At 35.0% G+C, this 21,554-nt stretch overlaps 1 protein-coding gene across 3 annotated transcripts in view; it reads right to left on the bottom strand.

Annotated features, from left to right (window-relative positions):
* LOC106174755 (ras association domain-containing protein 1-like) overlaps positions 1–21,554 on the bottom strand; it is a 52,233-nt gene that overhangs the window by 8,831 nt on the left and 21,848 nt on the right. The window contains exons 1-3 of one of the 3 annotated variants that reach the window (XM_013556433.3): positions 15,790–17,131; positions 6,497–6,642; positions 301–444 (exon numbers count right to left, since the gene is read on the bottom strand). In XM_013556433.3, the coding sequence (XP_013411887.2) occupies positions 301–444; positions 6,497–6,642; positions 15,790–16,150 (651 nt within the window). In that variant the 5' untranslated portion in view covers positions 16,151–17,131. Of the gene's footprint in view, positions 1–300; positions 445–6,496; positions 6,643–15,288; positions 15,646–15,789; positions 17,132–21,554 lie in introns of those variants that run through there. The other 2 variants (XM_013556430.2, XM_013556432.2) reach the window with 2 other exon arrangements.

The following is a 21,554-nucleotide window of genomic DNA, read 5'->3' as shown; positions in this document are numbered from 1 at the left end:
GTGTCAAATTTTCCAGAAAAAAATCAGTTCCTGTCTTTCAAAAGGGCTTAGGTTGCATTCAGATTCCAACATTGTACCAGCTAAGTCGACCCAACTCTGCAGAGATTCTTACTTAAGTGCAATCAATGTAATCATAATAATTTTCAAAAGTTAATTACCCCCAAGCTGACAAATGAGCTGATTACTAGTGTATTGATTGCACTTTTGCGAAATCTCCCACAAACTTGGATCGACCCAGCTGCTATGTTGTCTGAATCTGAACGGTCTCCGGCTCACTGTGTGCCCTTCATCTTCACCTACCATGGTCATGGCCAGGCCAGGGTTGCTCAGGTTGAATGTCTCCACCTTGCTGCGGAGTTCCTCCTGTGTGAGAGAGTTATACATGGAGGAGTGGGGACTGCCCGTAGAATATCCAGAGTCAACATCGTCACTTTGCTGGCGAACCTGAAAAAATCAGACATTAAATTATAGTAATACTGAATATGGGAAAATGTGGCCTGTCTGCAGAGTATCCAGAGTCAACGTTGTTGTTCTGTTGGCAACGGAAGATATTCTAACACACACACACACACACACACACACACACACAGTGGAGCAAAGACTGCATGTATGTAAAATATTCAGATTCAAAAACATCACTCTGAAAATGCTCAACAGCACATTTATAATAGTGGTTATAAAGTAATTTCTATCCAAAAACATTTCTCCTCGTTCAAATATCAACTTAAACGTCTCATTTGGAATCTTTCATCAACTGATTTAGATAACATCCGTCTGCTACATGTACCTCTGAAATATTCACTGCCATTGTTTAAAATACAATAATTCTGCATCCCAAGTAGGCTTGATCATTTATCCATTATTTTCTGCCTCAGAGTGAGCACTTCATTTGTAAAATATATCCCTCAGAAAGCAAACTGCACTGTTCTTTGACAAATATATCCAGTGAAAATTGTGTTCAATAAACACATGTATTTTCCGCTGGTCTTTCGAACAAGAAGAAACCCTGACAGCTAGAAGATAGCATCAAGGATGTCTCTCCCAAAGGTCAGGAATTACTTCGTCTGCTGTCACCAGTAAATGGAATCTCAATGCCTTTTTTCCCATTAGCACTTCATGCTCTTAACAATTATCTAGGAAATACAATTCATTGCATACAGCATATCATGTGTATCAGCGTGTTAAAAACACTGGCTGATAAAAACTCAAATCACAATGCCTTCCCTGTCATCAGATGTGTACTTTTTTGATGAATATTGTAGACAAATACACGAGAGACTCATCTATGTCATCTGCCACTGATATCCAAGTATCCATGATCCAATCAATAATGTGAGTCACTTCCAAGGGGATTACAGACATGTCGTCTGCTTCATTTATTGTGATATTACGAACCAATTATGATAAAGGTTTTTTTTTTTGTCTGGAACTTGTATCTTTATCTTGAGTATACTGACATGAAACTAAATTGTGCACTGATTTTGAGGAGTTGCAGGCAGCTAAGAAAAATGGCTGAACACTTACATCATTTCAGAAATATCGGAAATGCTCCCAAGTAATACTTTTGATAGGCACTTTCATAAATCCACATTGACAAATCCTAGCATATTTGCCTCAAAGGCCAAACTTTTCCAATAGTTTGAATAATAGTTGCATAACTAAACTAGAAAATTTGATCAGGCTTATCAATTGCCAAAAGCTATACTGCTGTGCAGGAGTTTCCCAAAATGCTGCCATTGGTTATATTTTTGTTGTGGCTAGCCTCTACCCAGAATGATTCAATTTCATTATCTTCTTAGCTATCAGATATGCTAAGGTACTCTCTATTCTCAGATGGAGTTTTGATAGTTCGTAATATAATCCTGAAACTTTTTGGCCCTTTTTTCCAACATTTGTTTCCACCTTCAGATTATTATATTTTCTTGGTATATAACTAATCCCCTGACTTACAGTGATTGTGCACTGTATTTAAGAAAACTGAAATAAAAATGCACATCGAGATCAATTAATGGAACAAATAAGAAATCAAGCACAAACCTTGAACATATCCACCATTCTCCTTTAATCCTGATATGAATTAAATTTACATAAATACTCAACTTTTCTTTATATAAGACAACACAAGATGGGTAAAACATAGCTAACCAAGCACCAATATAACTGCCACACAAATAAACCACAAAACTTTATGCAAGATAATATTGCCCAAAATCACATGACACTAAAACTCCATTTCTTCAAAGGAGCCTATTATTCAGCTTCAGTATTCCCTTCTCTGCCCAATTCACAGACAAAAAAACTTTTATGTATCACTATCAAAAGTGACATAAAGCCAGTCCTATGTGATTAAGTCTAAAATTTCACAACAGGTACTTACTTCTGATATCATCTTAATAGCATCTATTCTCATCAGTCCCAAACCAGTGTACAATATCTGGTTAGCCTACTGCAGTTAATCCTCAATGACAAAAAAATCAGAAATGCCTTCACAGTAACAACCTACTCCCATTTTATGGAGTTTTTCTTACGTGAGCCAGCCGCAACATTATTAGCATTCATGTCATGGTGTGGAATGTTTTTAATGCTTGTATACACAAGGTGACAGGTCCACATTGTTTGAATATCTACAAACCTTCAGTCAACAAGATTATTTTGCTCTTGAAAGTTATATTTTTGTGCAGTCTATCTTCTGAAAAAGGTGGTATTAATTTCTCAGCAATACATGCATGATTGAATTCGATTTGATAGATATTATATATTTGAACATTTTTATATTTATGGGGAATTGTGTACTTTCAGAATAATCATTTCCAAAACGATTAATTTTTTATCTAACATAATAGATTGATGAAATGCCAAAAGAAAAAGCAGCAATCACCATAAAAGCCCAGATTTATTACTAATAAATCACTGACAAAGCTTGTCTTAAGGCCTCCAAGTGTGGTACTTGTAACACAACTGCCAAATAAAGTACAATTCAGCAAGGCATTTTTATCTTCTGTATCAATTTAATAAATTTCAATAAATTTACTCTCTACTAGTATATATGATAAAATATAAACATTTACATAACAGATACTGTCAGAGATTTAGGCAGATAACATGCAGATGACAGACAAAATTGACACAGAGCCATATGAAGAATCAATCAATGGAGCTTCTTAAGGAAAAGACATTTTCTTTGCCCTCAGAAAATCCAAAATACATGATCTTTTTATCTCTGAAGTCTGTTATAACTGAATTAAATCTTTCCTGAATTTCTCTCTTTCTAATCTATAAGTAAAAGTCACAAATTATCAATGGTGGTTCTGGAGTTATGTCACATGCCTCTTCATGAGAGGTTTGTGACTACCTTTTCTTACCATTCCCCTTCCCAAAACTAGTGTAAAGAGCAATTGGAGAAAAAAACAAAGACAATTTTCATTCCCACTCCCAATTAGGCAAATTCCTTCAAGTGCTAGTAGATCGTCCAATGAAATATCTTTTGCACTTCTCCCTTCACTTACTCCTAACTCTCTCACCTTTAAAGCACCAACAGCACTCTCCTTGCTCTCCTCGGCCAAATTCACTCTCTGGCCATATTCTGGCCAAGTCATTGCCCCTGCATCCATGATCCTTCACTCATATAACACTGGGCTCATTCCGGCAAAATTTCCCCCTAATTCGATAAATCAAAATTTTCCGCCTGATCTAATTTTTTCCCTGGTCAATGATGTCTGGTCTTAAAGCCATCTAATATGATCTTCATATTGCTTTAGCCACTAGCTGAAGAAAAATCAGATAAGTGGAGGCTTAATTCTATGAGCTAGCTCACAATACCATTCAACGCCTGGACACTGAAGCATTCCACAAATTGACTAACTGTATCTAGCTAGCTAAGTTGACTGATCTAGCCAGCTAATACAGAAGCTACTGTGTCATGTATATATATATATATACTAATGATACCCATGACCTTTCAATTTGATTAAAAAACATCTCAAGGTATGACAGCATTGTTTATGACATCTGCCAGACAGCAGACAATTGTCACATACATTTTATCAATGATATATAACAGTTTAATTAAAAGGTGTTGCTATTAATAATTAATGTGTCAACCAGTGCAGTCTGTTGAGAAATTCGTCACGCTCTCAATTACGCTATCTAGAGGATCTTTCTCCAGGGCAGTATTGGAAATATATGCATTATCCCATAAAGTTTATTTGAGTAAAGGTGCCTATCAAACATACCACACTAATATATGAAATATTCTGTAAAATACATAATATCATATATTGTACAAACTACTATGTATAAAAACATGAAAAATATTTTATTCATCTAAAGATATATATATTTATTCTCTTTCACAATTTTTCTTCCAAATGTGCAGACCAATAAAAAACTGTCCTTTAGATGAATCTCTTACATAATAGTTGCATGGGTCATTAAGTTCTCCATGTCTCAAATGATGTGATGCAGAAAAGTGTGCAGTGCCATGTGAATTTGGACTAATGAATCTGCTTAAAAAATCAATGTGTAATTTATCTAAAGTAGGAATTTCTTAAATGTGATGCTCTGCTTGAACAATTTTTGCATTAACAGCCAGAGTGACTGAAATTCAATTTGGACTATTAGCATCAAACAGATGACAAAGCAATTTGTTTAAAAATATCTTTTTAACCATCTATTTACTATGCACGCAGCAAAGCCTGAGAGGAATTATGTGTTGACATTCTCACCTGCAGTGAAGTAATTATAGTCCTGGGAAGATTGTCTAAATAACTGATGACATAAGTTACCAATAGAGACAAGCTGCACGTGTAACATACTGTTATACACCCAGCACGCGTAAAGAAAGCACGTGAAAAATTAATTATCTGACAAAGAAAAAAATCTCAAGGCCAGTAAAAAAGTCAGATTTTTCTTTCTCTTAGTAGAATGGCCTGAATAATCTACTGTCATCCAAGCATCTGATTGGTGAATTTATTATTTATCACAACTGTATTTAACAAACTAAATTGTTTATTCTCACTGCTGAGATTAAAAACTGTGTCTACACAATGGCAATTTGCTCAAGGAGTTTAGTTTAAAAAAACATGGTAAGCAGTCTAAAAGATTCTTTGTCTATCGAGATTTAGGCAGCTTCAACTTTACCCCCCACCCCCAACTCAATTCTTTTTTGTGTGTGTGTATGAGACACGTCCCTTTGTCTAGCAATAATTCTTATCTTTGTGTTCATACCTGTCCCTCTTACAAGTGCTGTCAAAGTCAATTTTTAATCAAAATGTGATGGCTAATTTGAAATTCCTTGCCTTAAACCTTCAATAAAATCACAGGCATCTGAAACAGCATTTCTTCCACCAAATGTCACTGATATAAGTTGTGTTAGGTGTGACTTGATTGTGATTTACTACACACAACACTGATCATAAGTTGCATCAAGAGACACTTGAAAATTCATCTGACACATTTTCAGTAAATGTACACACAAAAAATAACTTAATGTTATCAGGTTTTGCAATGTTCCCCTAACGAAGTTTGTAAATTGATTGATTATTAATTGATTACTTAAACTGACCGGATAATCTCTGGAATTAACTTTAACTGAAATATCTTGCCACCATGTATCTATGGATTGCTATGAGGACAGAAACTAACAGTTAAAATAAATCTAAAATGAGAACTGGCTGCTTGACCTCTAGCCTTTTAAACTGACCATCTAAGTAGTACATAGGTACACATAGTAGTGGTTAGTCAGCAAACTTACTGTCAATCATCACCTCATCCTTTCACTTAATGTAACCTAGACATATAACCGTCCACTACTGAGACAATGCCGATGGTCATTTTGTGGTGACCAGTGTCTCTTAAATGAATAAACACGCACAGGAAATCACCTGCACTAGTGTTACATGACAAATCACTGACTGCTATGGTCAAGTGTCCCTCCTTAATGTAGATAACATTTAAATCACAGACGAGATGACCAGTGCAGGGGTCAGTGATGTCCATAGCTAGCCTGGCCACATCTACAACAATGTAATTTCTCTTCTTTTTGAAAATTTTTCAGTCAGTTTCATCATTTTTTTCAAAACTTCTAAGGAAAAGCAATGTGAATTAAAATGCATATGCAAGTGAATATGTCTCATTTATGAAGTTCAAAATAATAACTTAAAATTACTCATATTATAAATAATAGTAATAGGTCATTTTAACATATTTTCCATGCTAGCATGAGCTTTTGAACATCATCAAAATGTATGCAATATTCTACAGCATAGAAATTAATGTACTAGTACACACAGTGACACACAAACGCAAACACACACACGCTATTCTGTCATTATACAACTGTAAATTTTGTGAATGATCAATCTGAACTACAAACGTTCTGTACTAATGAAGATCACATTATAATACCATAAATTCCAAAACAGAAACAATAAAACTTTAATGCATACCCATTTTTGATTATATAAAAAAAATAATAAAAATAGTAATAATTTCGTACCCTGACTACCTTCCCTGGAGTAACCTGAAGTATTTCTGACAGCGAGGTTTCCGCATTCCCGCGCGGCCGGTGGTTGTTCGTGTTCTCGTGTGGACAGTCTATTGACACTAGAGGGCGACACCGGTGGTGACATGTGTAGTTACAATCTGTAAAGAACAAATAAATATAATAATTTTTTTTCAAATTTCACACTTTTAAATCTTTCATTACGGCATGTTCAATTGTGTCAAATTTGGTTTGACACTGAATGGCAGTTATTCACCTTGGATAAAAAATCCCTGAAAACTTATCATTTTTTGCCTATTAAATATAAGTTTTGTTTCAAAGAAGTTAAAACTTAATTTGCCTGGAATTCTGTCTGAAAAAAAAAACATGACTTGGCTTGTGCCATCAAGACCTGCGACATAATAAACAATTGAAAACACACGAGGAATTTCATTATCTTTGCTGCCAACTTAAAAGTTACAATGATAGTTTCTTCAAAACAGAACTAGGTAAAATCAGAGACAAAAACATCAAAAGCGCAAATTATGATTTATAAGTTGTTTTGAAGAAACCATCATCATAACAATATAATAAACAAATAATCACAGTCTGTCTGCAACTTACAGTAAATGCTGCAACACCCCATCATACTGATACAATGAAGTCACCACAGTCAGACATCTCAAACTTAGTTTTTCCCTTTTATAAAGATTTGCTTAATTAATATTTCCTTCCATCTGCCTTCCTACTTACATTATCCATTAATAGAAATTATCAGCTATAATCCAATTATGAAGTCTCCTGACCTGATTAACCTATTGATAAGATTCAAGGAAACTCAAGCTGATCATGCAATTATATGTACGTTGAAAAAATAACTATTTTCTTTTAAAATATTGCATGACATAAAACTTTCATTTTGCAATGCTCCCGAAAAAGCTTAATTGCATTTTGTTTTGTAGAGCCTGTGAAAAAGCTTAAGTTGTTTTTCATTAATGAAAAGAAACTGCCTGATTTTCTCAGAAACAATTTTTCCAGGAGAAATGATAAATCAACCTATTATGAAAGATCTAGGGAGTATCTTTCTGTGATGTGTGTCAGACAAATAAATTTAATGCAATTCATTGTGCACAAATCTTCATATAAAAAATGTGCCCAATTAATTTCTTCCAATTCTTCAATTGGACTACTGATTGATGAGTTTCACAGAAACAACACTTGTTTGGAAAAAAAACAGGCTTGAAGTGAAGGCCTGTAATCAGAATGACTTGGACTTCATCCTCACCCATCATAAACCCCTGCAAGAACTATACCATTACTAGTATCTCATCTCCTTTTTCTTTCTGTTTTTTTTTGCAAAAAAATTTGTGAAACATGCTTTTAATTATAATGCATATAATAGACTGCATTAAAACAAATTACTTTTACAATCATTTTCCTCTCTCTTTTCCCTTTTCTCCTCACTTCTAAACACAAGCCAATATTCATACAGCTCATATAAATCTCTCCCATTTTTTCTCCTCTTCATCATTTATCATATCTTCCTTCTCAAAACAAGCCAGCACCAAGTGCTGCTGTTACCTGGCATAGTTCAGGTTACCTGCAGTTCTCACCTGAGTAAACAGATACCAGAGATGACTTTCTCTGCAGTGAGCAGGTAAACATGCCGCCATGGACAAATTCATACCCAGCACCCTGTAGAAGAGGTCTTAGTGGCATAGAGTGCACTAAAATATAGGTGCTTATACTGAATATTTGGCAATGACGAGAAACAAAGCAATGCCTTTACTACCTTTAAGCTCAGGGTGCCAAGATGGATTCAAGAAAGAAATTTATACTAGAGGTTGACTCAAACTTTTACACCACAAAACTAGGTCTCTTTACTGGTAGCATAGCAAGCCTGTAAGTGGGGAAAACACTCTGTTTGACAAAATATAATTACAGTTTTCTGTGTCCTATCAAAAATTTTAAAGGAAACTTTTTTCCTGAAAAGTGGACATTCAAAATTAATTTTTACTATTGGGTTGACCCAACCTGAGAAAGGACATAGAACCTCTAGATCAACATTTGATGGTGAATAGGGCTTTTCTGAGTCAAAGTAAATCTTTGGAACCCCCAACCCCCCTGGCTATGGGCATGTAATAAAAACCTTTATTCAAAACATATAGAGACAACATGCTTTAAGGCATCAAGGTTATCTAAGCTTCACATAATTCTATACAGGTTTCAAGCTTTTGGTTTCCCACAATACATATACATTCCTATCATAAGTATATATATGAACTGACAGGTTCTCTTGTATGATTTATAGTCACATATTTGTACACAGTGTACATTTACATAGAGATACAGGGCACCCTTTCTAAACAGGTACTTGGGAAGTCTTCATTTATGTGCACGGGCTTTTGGAACAAACAGAAAATGTATTTTATACTGAAAACTGCATGAAAAAATGTGTCAATTCTGTTTTTTTTTAATCATAATGTTCTCTTTAAGTACCCTAGTATGTAGGCCATCCATTGGTCATCTAATATTAAGTACACATATAAATCTGAATTCAAAGATCCTTCCAAAATTATTGAGGTTCACTTATAAGTGGTTCCTCTCCAGAAAGTCTCCAGTAAGAGTAACTCTTTAAGTTGTTGCCTTTTAATCTAACATTTTAGACCAAAGTACACTTGAATTTAATAAACAAAGTTTGAAACACTTAGGACTGCAATACAAGAAGGTTCCAGGGCAGAATAGCTCAGGAAGGAGACTGCCATGAAGTGAAAATACAGCATGGGGCCAATGATATTTTTGTCTCCCAAAAAGTCGGTAATCTGCTGGTAGTCTCATCCTGGATGGCTTTGTCACATCGAAGTGTTAAGTTGCTGATAACATGGTGGAGATGAGAGTGCAGGAAGTGATTTCCCCCACCTTTCTTGTCTGTTTCTAATAGAAGAAGATAACCAGTAACCAGGTGTGAAAACAAACAAACATCACTTTCCAGCAGCACACTCTTGGATGCAGCTTTACAAAAAAGGTCAAATTTTGTCTTTACTTAAAGCAAAAATATAGTGTACATAGATCATTAGTAGCTGACTCGACAATAGTAAACATCTGTCTTGGAAAATGGCAATTTCTTGCTTTTTGTTAAAAGCCCTACGTAACATTTTCATCAGTGGACCACAACTCCTTGACTAAATTTTGATCCAAAAATTTCAGTCTCAAAGTTACAACCAAAATGTGACCTTATGAGTGCTTTGGTAAAACCAACCTCCTCTATACCTAAACTTGCCTTACAAACCACATATGAATAATTCTAAACAAAATGTGTCAAAGACCACAAAGGCCCGACATAACTATACTTGTACAACCTGTCATTTACATCCAATTAAAACGGGCAATGTTGATACAAAACAGCCAACTCGGACAAAGCCACTTCCTTTGATATGAAATATCAGATCTCCCACGTATGTTCTTAATTCCAGACTAAACTTCCAATCAGACACCCTACCTGACACATCAACCTAGACAGATAAATATTGTGTGCTCAATCAGATCTTCTTGAATCTCTTCTGTAGAAAAGAAGAGAGAGAGAACAGGGGAATGATATTCATCTTTCTACTTGCTAATGTTGTTAATTCTTTTTTTGGTTTAAGAAATTATATTTTTTGACAATAATAAAAAAGGGCAACCTGCCAAAAATAATACATTTGTAGTACGTTTATATTTTGGTAATCCACATGCTGTCAAATTGTAGAAAACCTTTGTATTTTTATACAATTTGAGAAATATGTCACACTATTTCTTACTAGCCTAACATTTTAACAAAGTACTTGGTTTTATATACTGTGGCATTTCCCAAGTTCTGCTAATACAGGGGAGAAGCAATTCCAATTAAGGTATGACTTAATCTTACCTCAGGTTCAGTGCCAAACCTGTGAAACATTATCTTTATTTATTACCCTTGAAGAAGTAAACAAGGAAGAAGGTAGTCTAGCTGGGCTCAGGGCTGATGAATTTTTTTTTTTGTGTTATATTTCAAATATTTTAAATTTCTACTCTAAACCACTGTTGCTTGATAATTACTGATTTTCTTAATAAAATAAATATTTCTGAAAATGATTTACATTGAACATGTCCTTGCACCTTGGAATATGTTGTTTTTTTACCAAAAAGGTAATATAACCTTGGAGTAACTTGATTGCAATTAAATGCAAGTGCACACACACAAAGAAGAGATTCCAGACATTTGCATTTCTTGTCTGATGAAATTCACATATTTCTAACCACCTGCCACTGCCAGCACCCTAAAACTTTTTCTGTTCTTTTTTTCTTGGATGATTCTTGGAAACTGTACCAGAATTACATAATCAGTGATCCCTTGCGTATAAGTACAGGGAGTGAGGTGAAGTTACTGCTTCTGGAAAATTCATGGTTTTTGTTTTTGCCAGGATGGAAAGCTGGATACCCCATTACCTTGAATGAATTTTGAGCAAACAAAGTAAGAAGATTTATCCAATACTCATTAGTGACTATAAACACTGAAAACATTACTCTTACTGTTAGTATTATTCTCTTTCTGATTAAATGCTCCACTCAGCTCTATGAAAATTTCGATGAACAAAAAACCATGGAACCCATTTTGATATTATCTCTTCATTTTCATCTACACTTAATAGCAGTTGGAGAGTTTAAATAATTTACATGGCACGTCATCCTCTAGATTTTAGCTTGAAGGACTTTTTGGTATTGTCAGAAAAAAAACTACAATTATTTTTTATTACATCTGAGTGAAACTGATCAAAAATATTTCCATAAACAACATTTTATCCGCATACAAATAATCGTATGAACATTTTGAAAAGGGAGTCACATTTTTCTATAATTTTGGTGAGAAACTGAGGACAAAAATTTTGAAAAAAAAAAAATGGAATTAGTTAAGATTCATAAATAGTTATCACAAAAATAACAAAACAGGCATGTACAGAAGCAATGCTATTTTTGAGCAGGAAAACTTGCTGACAGATCTACAAGACAGGTAACACAGGTAACTTGATAACCGGACATATTTCTCCAGATAAAATATATCTTCAGGTGCATGCTGGCTGCATCACTTCCCTCAGAATGGTGCATTTCTGTGAAGTCTGCCTTAACAGGGGTAGATACAAAAATACAAGTATTGGGTAGATATACAAATACTGACAAAGTCTATATATGAGGCAAACCCAGATATGAATAGCTCATCTTCTTGAACCTTTTCTATTTTTTTAAAGGTATTTTTCAGGTATTTGATATGGTGTGTGTGTGTGTGTGTGTACCCAGACATGCATGCAAGAGAAAGAGAGAGAGAGAAAGAGAGAGAGAAAGAGAGAATCAAAAGCACTGAAATTCTACCAAATAACAGGGGACTTATCTCAATCACTTCATACTTGATCAATGGTCACCAGCACTGCACTCAGTTTTCTTATCATCTTAATTTACACCACCTATACAGGCACCTTATCATCTTAATTTACACCCCCCATACAGGCACATGTCAAACCATCACTCAGCACAGCTGTCAGAAGGCACTAGACTATGGACACATTCAAGTGACATTTAGATATCATCTTAAAACAACCAGGTTCAAGTTCAACAATACTAGGATCAGTTTAACAGAGGCTTTCCAGGGGTGGATCCAGAGATATTTTCTGACAGTCTTCAAAATTATCTTTGATGATCCATCCCCCATTTCTGACCGTCTTCCAACAGAAAATCAGATACCCATCAATGTAAACTTGAAAATCTGATCGTCTTCCGGAAGACACAGAAGATGCCATCAATCTGCCCCTGCTTTCTGCAGTTCACCAGTGACTTGCATGTCAGTCCCCTTGAGAGCTGCTGTGATCCCCTGGAAAGCTGCTGTGCACCCACTAACTTGATTTTAATCAGCAGTGTGAATGAGGTTTAAATCATGCAAGAGAGATCCACAGATGTCTTTACCTTTGCCCCATCTTTGAATATACATGCCTATCTTGAAACTTCAAACCATGGTCAGGATATTGGCAAACTTTTACTGTGCTATAGGGACCCTGATCACCTCAATCAGAGATCATATCTCAATTTCACCTAACCAGCAAGTGCTCCATACTAATCAAAAGATACTATTTAAAATAAGTTACTGGAGCTACATGAATCCATTCCTCCCCCCCCCCCCCCCCCCACCTTCTCAACAGCAACTAAAATTTAAAACTTGGTCACAGATTGAATCAATTCTTTAAAAACATTTCTTGCTGAAGATTTTGGAAATATTTAGCCCTTTTTTCTGAAACTGCAGCTTGTGGTGATAATTTCACTTTCCTATTTTTATGAAAAGGACAGCCATACAGACAAGCACCCCATTCTCATAGATTAGATCGACCTACATTGGATCGACCTAACTCCCTGGGGGTTCACGCTAAATAGCTGTCAGCCGGGCGGACACGAAAGTTAATTACCCCTTAAAGCTTGTAGTAGGCGGGGACGGACACTTAAGGGGGATTGTCTGACAGTAATCTAGTGAGACTCCCCGCGGTGATAGATCGATCTAAAAGTTGTGAGAACAGAGCCAAGGTGATGGTAGGTTATATTCCAGGATGGGATGGGGGTGAAGCAAAGTTATTAATGGAAATAAGCCACAGTTTGCATAAAGAATGTTTTAGGAATATATACAAAGGTTTTCTGCACTACTAATTGTAATTATTTAGCTAATAAAGCATGTGAATTTTTATAGAAGAAAGAGAGAGAGAAAATATAATGCTTTATTAACAAGTGCGTTTAGCAGAGAGTATACATTTTGAAAGCTTGGTTATTGCTAAAATTAGTAAAGATACAATTTTACTATAAACAAACAAACGGAAATCAATAAATAGTAGAAACATTTCATAATATAATAATAACAATATGTGCAACATAACTAAACTTTCATAACTTTGAAAAAATCATCAAAGCTTAAACTGTTTCTCCAACTTTAAATTACTAACATCGACCTATCATCATCTCCCTCATAAGATGCTGCTACTCCTTGCTTTTTATGTATACTTATAAAAACTTGCAGATACAAACTGTTCTAAAACAAATCGCTTTTAATACTCAAAGTGCAACCATTACCCAAGATTTTAGTTAGCTTCCCCTAATGTATCAAAAACACTGTGATATCTAAACTGTTCATAATGAATGTTCATCTGAATATATATATATATATATATATATATATATATATATATATATATATATATATATATATAATGAAAAATAATACAGGACTTATGTCAAAGTCTATTTCTTTTTCCTGTTTATTTAAAAGAATTCAGTCTTTATTTTGTCAAATTCTACTTCGTTTTTCTGTTTATCTACGTAAATGTTGATTTACCATTTGGCAAAAGAAAAAAAAAAACGGTGATCTGGTTTGAAATAGAAACAGATAAAAAAATAAGTCATTTATCTTCCCAAAACAGATGACTGTTGCATCATGCACATCTATGCACCTATCTTTTGAAAGATTTTTTTTCACATAATGGATGACTAATTGACGTCTGCTCATTTCAGTTTGGGAGACCTTTGGCAAACTGCTTTGAAGAAAATCGATGAAAATGTCTGACATTTAATGAAATTCTCTGAAAACCATGGAAAATTCCAGAAAATGTTTTTTTGAAGCATCAGTGAGACTCAGAGTTGGCTTTAAAGGAAGCTACATTTGATGTTTAAGAAGTGACGTAAATATAGAAAAGAGATTTCTGTTTAGCATATGTTAACAAAGCCACATGGATAAATGTATACAAGATATCAGATAAAACTGCACGCACTGCCAAATGAACAGGAATATGGTGAACCAGACCTACCAAAATATTATTCCCTTCCGTAAATACTGTTATAATTAAATAATCTACAATACCTACTTGTCTCCTGCAGTGGAATAATGTAAATAAAATTTAAAGAAAATCAAGTACTAGTACAACCTTATTATGAAGCATCGAAAAATGATTTCTTTCTAAACATTATATAATTTTTATTTTGGGAAGATAGGGGCTGGAAAGAAGGAGGAGATAGAAGTTGTTGCTGGTCTTTTTGTTATATATATATTTCCAAAAGTAAAATTAATTTTGTCTCATTTGATAATTGATAATACAGTAGGTAAAAGAAAGGGAGCCAAATTTTAGCAAGGTTTGAAAGTATTTGTGAATAAAAGCAACTGTGCAAGACTCGTACATATTCATGAGGAGAAATAATAAAAATAAAACTATAAAATACTGTGGAATAACATCAAAGGGGGGATATTAAGCAAAGAGTGCATATATTAAAGCATAATTAATAATCAAAGCACAAAAAAATAAGCGAAGACAGTAATATCCTTTATGTAAAAATAACCAAATAAATGTATAAAGAAAATTAAAAAAAAAAAATTTGATAAAAAATGTTATAAGATATCCAGGTAAGAAAAGTAACACAGATTCTTCAAACAGATCAATTATCAAAATGTTTTTCATCCAAAGAATATATATACTCCAAAAGTGTGAGTGGTTAGTTTTATACTTCCATGACAGAAGACTGTTAGTTTTACACACTCCTAAGGTGTTTTAGAAGTTTTGGTTAAAGAAGATTGTGAATGCCTGATACAGGTACATCCAACACAAGAAGTGATGCCAGCAAAGTGGGGAAAAAAGTGAACAGCTGATCCAACATCAAGAACTTGAACGAAAATTGACAGACGAAGTCACAGTGAGCAGCAGAAAACACCACCACCATCACTAGGTCATGATAAACTAGGTCAACCAAGGTCAAAGGTCAAGAAAAGGACTTACTATCATCACAGGCAGAATCACAATGATCACAGGTGGCTGGAGTCTGCTTTGACCGTTTCTTCTGACCGCAAGATGGACAAGACTTTGATTGCTTCTTATCTTTTTTATCACGCTTGCCTAAGAATGAACTGTGCGAGAAAAACTTGTCATCGTCTGAATCATCTGAATCGAGATTTAAATCTCCAAATTTTTCAGCACAAGTCTTCCATCTTTCTCCCGGAGGTTTATCACTGAAAAATTCCTCCATAATGGCACTGCTCATAGTTTCAAATTCCTCAAAGAAACTTGGTTTCTTTTTTCTACGTGAAGAAGAGGAACTTTCTCCAAAAATGTCCTCCATTTTGGGGGAGGAAAAGAAACTGTCACTAAAGGCAGACTTACTTTTGTCCCTGGAGCGCGTACGTCTCAGGTGTGGTCTAGATTTTTTATCAAACTCATGCTGCATGCCAAAGGGATCACACTCAGCATCAAACGGAGAGAAAATATCTTGAAACTTCTTACCGCAGGGTTCACCTTCACCAAAGCTCTGATCTTCAGGATGACCTTGACCTTTGGAATCTGTGTCATGGTCACTTCTCTGCAATGGCGGACGTTTGCCTTTATGCTCTTCACTCTCCTCATCCGTGGAGCCATGATAGTGTTTGAATTCATCCGTAAATTCATTGAAACACTTCTCAAAGTCTGACAGTTTGGGGTTCTTTGTCCCAAAATTCACTTTGGCAAACTTCTGCTGTAAGTTCTTGGCCCCCATCTTGGGGCTCCCCCCACTGGGAGAGCCTGGGGGTTGAGGGGGTAACTCCCTGGACCCCTGGGACCTTATCCTCATGATGATCCTCTTTTTAGGTTGAGGATTCTGAGCCATGGTGTTAACAGTCAGTAACTAGAGATAACAGCAGTCTTTCAAATTCAGCCTATAGACACAGTGTATATCTATGAATAGTCCATGTACAGATGATATCATATAAGTCCACAGTACTAGTACTTTTTTTTAGCTTAAGTCAACATGTATGTCATCGGTGTACATATAATCCACACACTGCAAAGCAGAAATTTCTTCCCTAAATCTTTTGGCATTTATATAGTCCTCGGAATAACATCTCACATATATGTGCCCATCACTGTGTGGGTTATATACCTGTCTTCTCTGTTGCTTGCTAAGCCAAATCACAGTCTGAGGATGAAGCAAACACCTGAGTTTCCAACTATTTTCTATTCTGAGATAGTTATTACTCAACCTGTGAAGGATTCCAGCAAGGTCACATACTTATGAGCAGAACCAATGGGAATGACTGTACATGTACTGTACCTTCTTCGAACTTGGCATCTTTCCTGTGCTTGGGAATACATATATAACAACAACTATCACAACATCCAAGGTTGATCAGAGATAATGTTAACTCTGAAGAGGAGACCACCTTACTGTTTAATTTACCTGTAGTAATCATACACCACACCTGGTTCCTCTATAGCTATTCTCAATATTCCCATCAGCTGATTTTTACACAGGTTAGAATTTTCCAGAAAATGTACCACAGAGGTTTTATGAACTCTTAGAGAAGGGTGGAGCAGAATAAATGGCTTGTTCCAGAGTAAAGAATCAGCTGACTGTGCCTGACCCACCTACGGAATGTGCAGTGCCCCAGAAAATATGTTTATCCGGATAAAAAAATGTAGCACTTGTTAGCTACATGTTGCCCTCCTGTGTTTAGTGGTCCGTATCAACATGTTATCATACTTGCGCCGCAGTCACCTCTGAATGCACACCTCACGTACTTAAACATGCACGCACGTGGTCCGTAGACTTGGCTCGGAATCCAGATTTACAGTCCCTACCTCTACAATAAACTAAGCTCAAGCTGTAAGATGATACACTGGCTTTTCCTGAGGCAGACTGAATCATGTTCCGACCAGTAAGGCTACACAAGGGGGTTACCACACATGCCTCGTTACTTTTTAGCAGTATCTTTTAACTGGGCTCTGTGCCTTGTGGCAATTGTTAATTTTAACAAAAGAAATTTGACAGAATAAACACACTGGAAATTCCACCCCTTTCTTCATAAGAACCAAATAGGTTTGATATCCACTTTTGGTTGCTAAATCCTACTTTTGAGTACATGCTAAACAATGACTAATTTGACATTTTTGATTTACAAACTGGGACTTTCAAGAATGTCATTGTATTATTTTGAAAGTAAGGAAGAGCAGACAATGGGGACAAAAGAGGGACTTCATCTTCTCCTCCTTAGAATGTTATCACAATTAAACCAGGAAAAATCTTGACAAGTTTATTGTAGATTTAAATATAAGGTTCAGTTTTTGCATATCATTTAAGTTTTTTTTTTTGTAATAGATTTATTAAAAGTATTTTAACAAATTCATAACTTTACTTATTTATGACAAACAGTTTGGAGGTCCATAGTTTATACTGGTGGTTTATAAAGCTAGAATAAACTATTATTATTATCATTACGCACACACTTGTAATGGAAACTTTTTTAATGGAAAGTATAAAGTTGAATATCTATCAAGATCACAATTGAGCATACAGTTCATCAAAGAGAAATGACATGCTGCACCTTCTAATATTAACTATGTAATACAGTAACAAGACACCTCTTCTCTAACAGGATGTAATTCCTGTTTATCATAATCAGAAGTCCAGCTGTCAAAGTTAATCAAAGAGATATTTTGCATCATCATTTAAGTGCACACGGTGTGGTTAGTATCTGAATATTAATGCGCCCTGAGTACCATGAGGAAATGTAACTGATCCTGCTATATGGCCCTTGCCCTCCTCACCCAGGACCCCAGGGAAATCAGGGTATGAACATGATATCAATACATCTGTTCTTGATACCTAGAGGAGTTTGAATAATTCTAAAAATATTTTTCAATTAAGGATGAACAGTCATGAGTTATATCCATTAATAAATTTATACAGGAACAATGTTATCATTAGTGTTAATTAAATGATTACAGAAATCAGGGCCCCCCTTTGGAGATATCAAATCTCTCAGTCAAAATAAATAAATAAATAAATAAATAAATAAATAAATAAAACAATTTGATAAATGAGTAATATAATCATCCCTTATCTCTTTCTTTTTATCACTCACTAATAGCTCTATAGAACTATCTTTGTAAATTCCCCTCCAGCAATCTTAATCAGCATCCTGACAACTTTCATCAAATCCAAATGTTATTTCTCTCTTGTTATTTCACATCTAATTAAATCAGTGTGATTTATTATCTTTTTTTTTCAGAGCTGTCCTCATGCATTCCTGATTTTCAGTGGTGGTTTTTCTCTCATAGGAAGGCAGCGCTAGTGTCCTTCAAGCACTGTCTGCAGCGCCTCAGATGTCAGAATTTCAGCCATCTAAAGAGACCTGTCACTAGAGGGGAAAAAAATTCATAGCTTTGACAGAGAAAATAGGAGGGTGGAACAAGGCAGCAAAGCTGTCAAATGTACAGACAAAAAGCTGAAAATAACAATGCACAAAATAGGCTGCTGTCAATTCTGATACAAAAGTACATTATGCTTAACTGCAAATTCAACATCAAAATTTAAATATGCTCAACAGGTAACACCAATGTAAATAAAATATGAAACAAGCATAAGGCTTCAGGCCCATGAGAGTTCACACTTTGAAAGTGCCAGAATGAGAAAAATGAAAATTTTACACAAAATTGCATAAATTCAATTATAAATGATAACCCAATTGAGCTGGCTTTCTAATTTGAACTGCATGCCAATCCTAAAAATCAAACTTGTAAGTTAAAAATAATAATAATAAGTAACACAGTTTCTTTTCATAATGTTTATTGTAGCAGTGCATTTTTGTCAATTTTGATGTAACATTACATAATAAATTACAGAATAATTATCACCAATTTTTGATTATTGACTATAAATAGCATGGACATGTAGAAAATTTGGTTACCATTCGGCTTTATGTCCATGGGAGCTCTGAGTCCCACAATGAATGGCAACACGATAAATATGAATATTTCACTAAAATGTATTACTACAATAAAAAGAAGCAAATTAGACTGCTTTTCCAACTCGGCTGCAATTTAGTCCTGTGTTTCTTTTTTGAAAGTTTGACAATCATAAGTAACATGCTTTACCCATAATGGTCATCATGGCAGCAGCACCCAAAATTGTGTTTTCTTCTATTTTGATGCAATATTACATAATGCTTAACAGCATAAAGACCATCAGCTTTTAATAATAAAATACACTTATCATGGATTTTCAGAAAATGTGACTAGCATGGGTCTTCAAGCCCGTGGAGGTTCTAAGTCACACCTTGAAAATGCCAATATGTGAAAAATTAAATTTTCACAAAAAACTGTTTAACTGCCAGAAAAATTTACCAAATAGACTGCATTGCCCACTGAAGCTTTATTTAAGTCCCATGTTTCTTTCCCTAAGTTTGAGAACAGTAAGTGACATGGGAGCAGTGTCCAAAATAGGGGTTTCTTCAAATTTTGATGCAACGTTACATAATGTTTAACAGCATAATGACCATCAATTTTTAATAATAAAATATTGGTATCATGGATATTCAAAAAATGTGACTAGCAAAGGTCTTCAGGACCATGGAACTTCAAAGTCACATCTTGAAAATGCCAAAAAGTAAACAAGACAGCACTGTTCTGAAATGTTTTTTTTCCCATTTTTAACAATTTTTTAACATGAAACAAAATTAACAGTTTACTGCCATTTTTATATGATCAACTAAGAAAATTGATGAGATGGGGAAAGTATCAATACAACAGTGTTAAATGTCCAATTTCCTCCATTCTGAGATTCTGAACATCGTGAATGATTGAATCTGACAGACTGCAATGATATGAGTTTATTTCCATATTTGAAACTCTATTACACAATACACGATAACAAGTTTACCATCATTTTTACACAATCAACTATCAATGTTGTACAGATGCAGGAAATGTGAAACAAACACCTTTACGTATCTTATTAGTTCAATAATGAGACTGTTAACATGCCTAAGAATTGAATCTGAGGAAATGTGAAAAAAACAGCATAACTTCTAAAATAATGGCCCGATAATGCTGATTTTCAAACTTGACCTGCATTTTAGTGAGATTGATTACCGTACTCCTGTGAGTTTCATGACAACAGGCCTATCGGTTTTCCTTGAAATGTGTTAACAGTGTTGCATATATGTTAAAAAGTGAAAAAACAGCACAACTTCTACAATAATGGCCCAAACATGCTGATTTTCGAACTTGACCTGCGTTTTATGAATATTTATCAGCTCTGTAAATATAAAGCCAAAAAGTAAAACTGTCTTCCACTTATCGTGTTAACGATGAAAGTGCACGGCGACGGCGACGGCGACATCGACGGCGACAGGGACGGCGACGGCGACGACAGACGCAGGTGATGGCAATATGTACAGACACATCTGTGTCTGTACATAAAAAGGGGAGTGTGTTGTGTCTGTGTCTGGAAATAAACTCTATAGTTATTGGACTAATAAAGATACCCCAATAAATACTGTACTTGTTTTATTACTGTGATAATTTATTGGAGAAAACATTTTTTATGTTCTGGTGGTTGAAGGGTGGAGAAAAGGAAGCTGATTAAGTGATCTTAGAGTTGCCTTTATTCACTCTGAATGTTCTTTTTTATGCCATTTACTTTAGCAAACACATTTCAATATTACAGCCAATTTTCAGAGAGTTAAATTCAACATGGAAGGAAGCATTTTATATTTGTTTTGTCTAGCTCAAATATATTTGGCTGAACATAACACAATGACTCCAAATACTGAAATTTTGGCCAGATTAAAGAGATAAAAGTAATATCAAAATCTCAAATTCATTTTAAAAACAATTTTGGGGGTGTTTATTTTCCTTTCTTCAGCCCCTGACCACACAAGGGATTGACAGTGTGTGTAAACAAATAAAGTCACCCATACCCTCAGCTATGTGGACATATCCCAACATAAAGTTCAAGTGGCTTTCCTTTATATACACCGCCAAATAAGTACTCGAACAATCAAACTAAGACAGGCATATTTTATGGTTCATCTTCGAACTATTTGATCCTATCATCAATTAGAAACCCATTTAGGCAGGGGAGCTTGAGAGGGGGGGGGGGGCTGTCTGTCCTTTTGGCCATAAAAGGTCTGATCTGGATCAAAATCTCAGGAAATTTGGTCTAGCTTCTTTGCTATTCGGATCAATTGAGAGGGTTATAAAATTGACTGAAAAATGTAGAATTAATTGAC

The sequence above is a fragment of the Lingula anatina genome, chromosome 6, assembly GCF_051362555.1.
Source record: "Lingula anatina isolate TDL-2025a chromosome 6, LinAna3.0, whole genome shotgun sequence".
Taxonomy (NCBI): domain Eukaryota; kingdom Metazoa; phylum Brachiopoda; class Lingulata; order Lingulida; family Lingulidae; genus Lingula; species Lingula anatina.
Note: the sequence above shows the minus strand (reverse complement) of the source record. Positions and strands in the feature narration are given on the sequence as shown.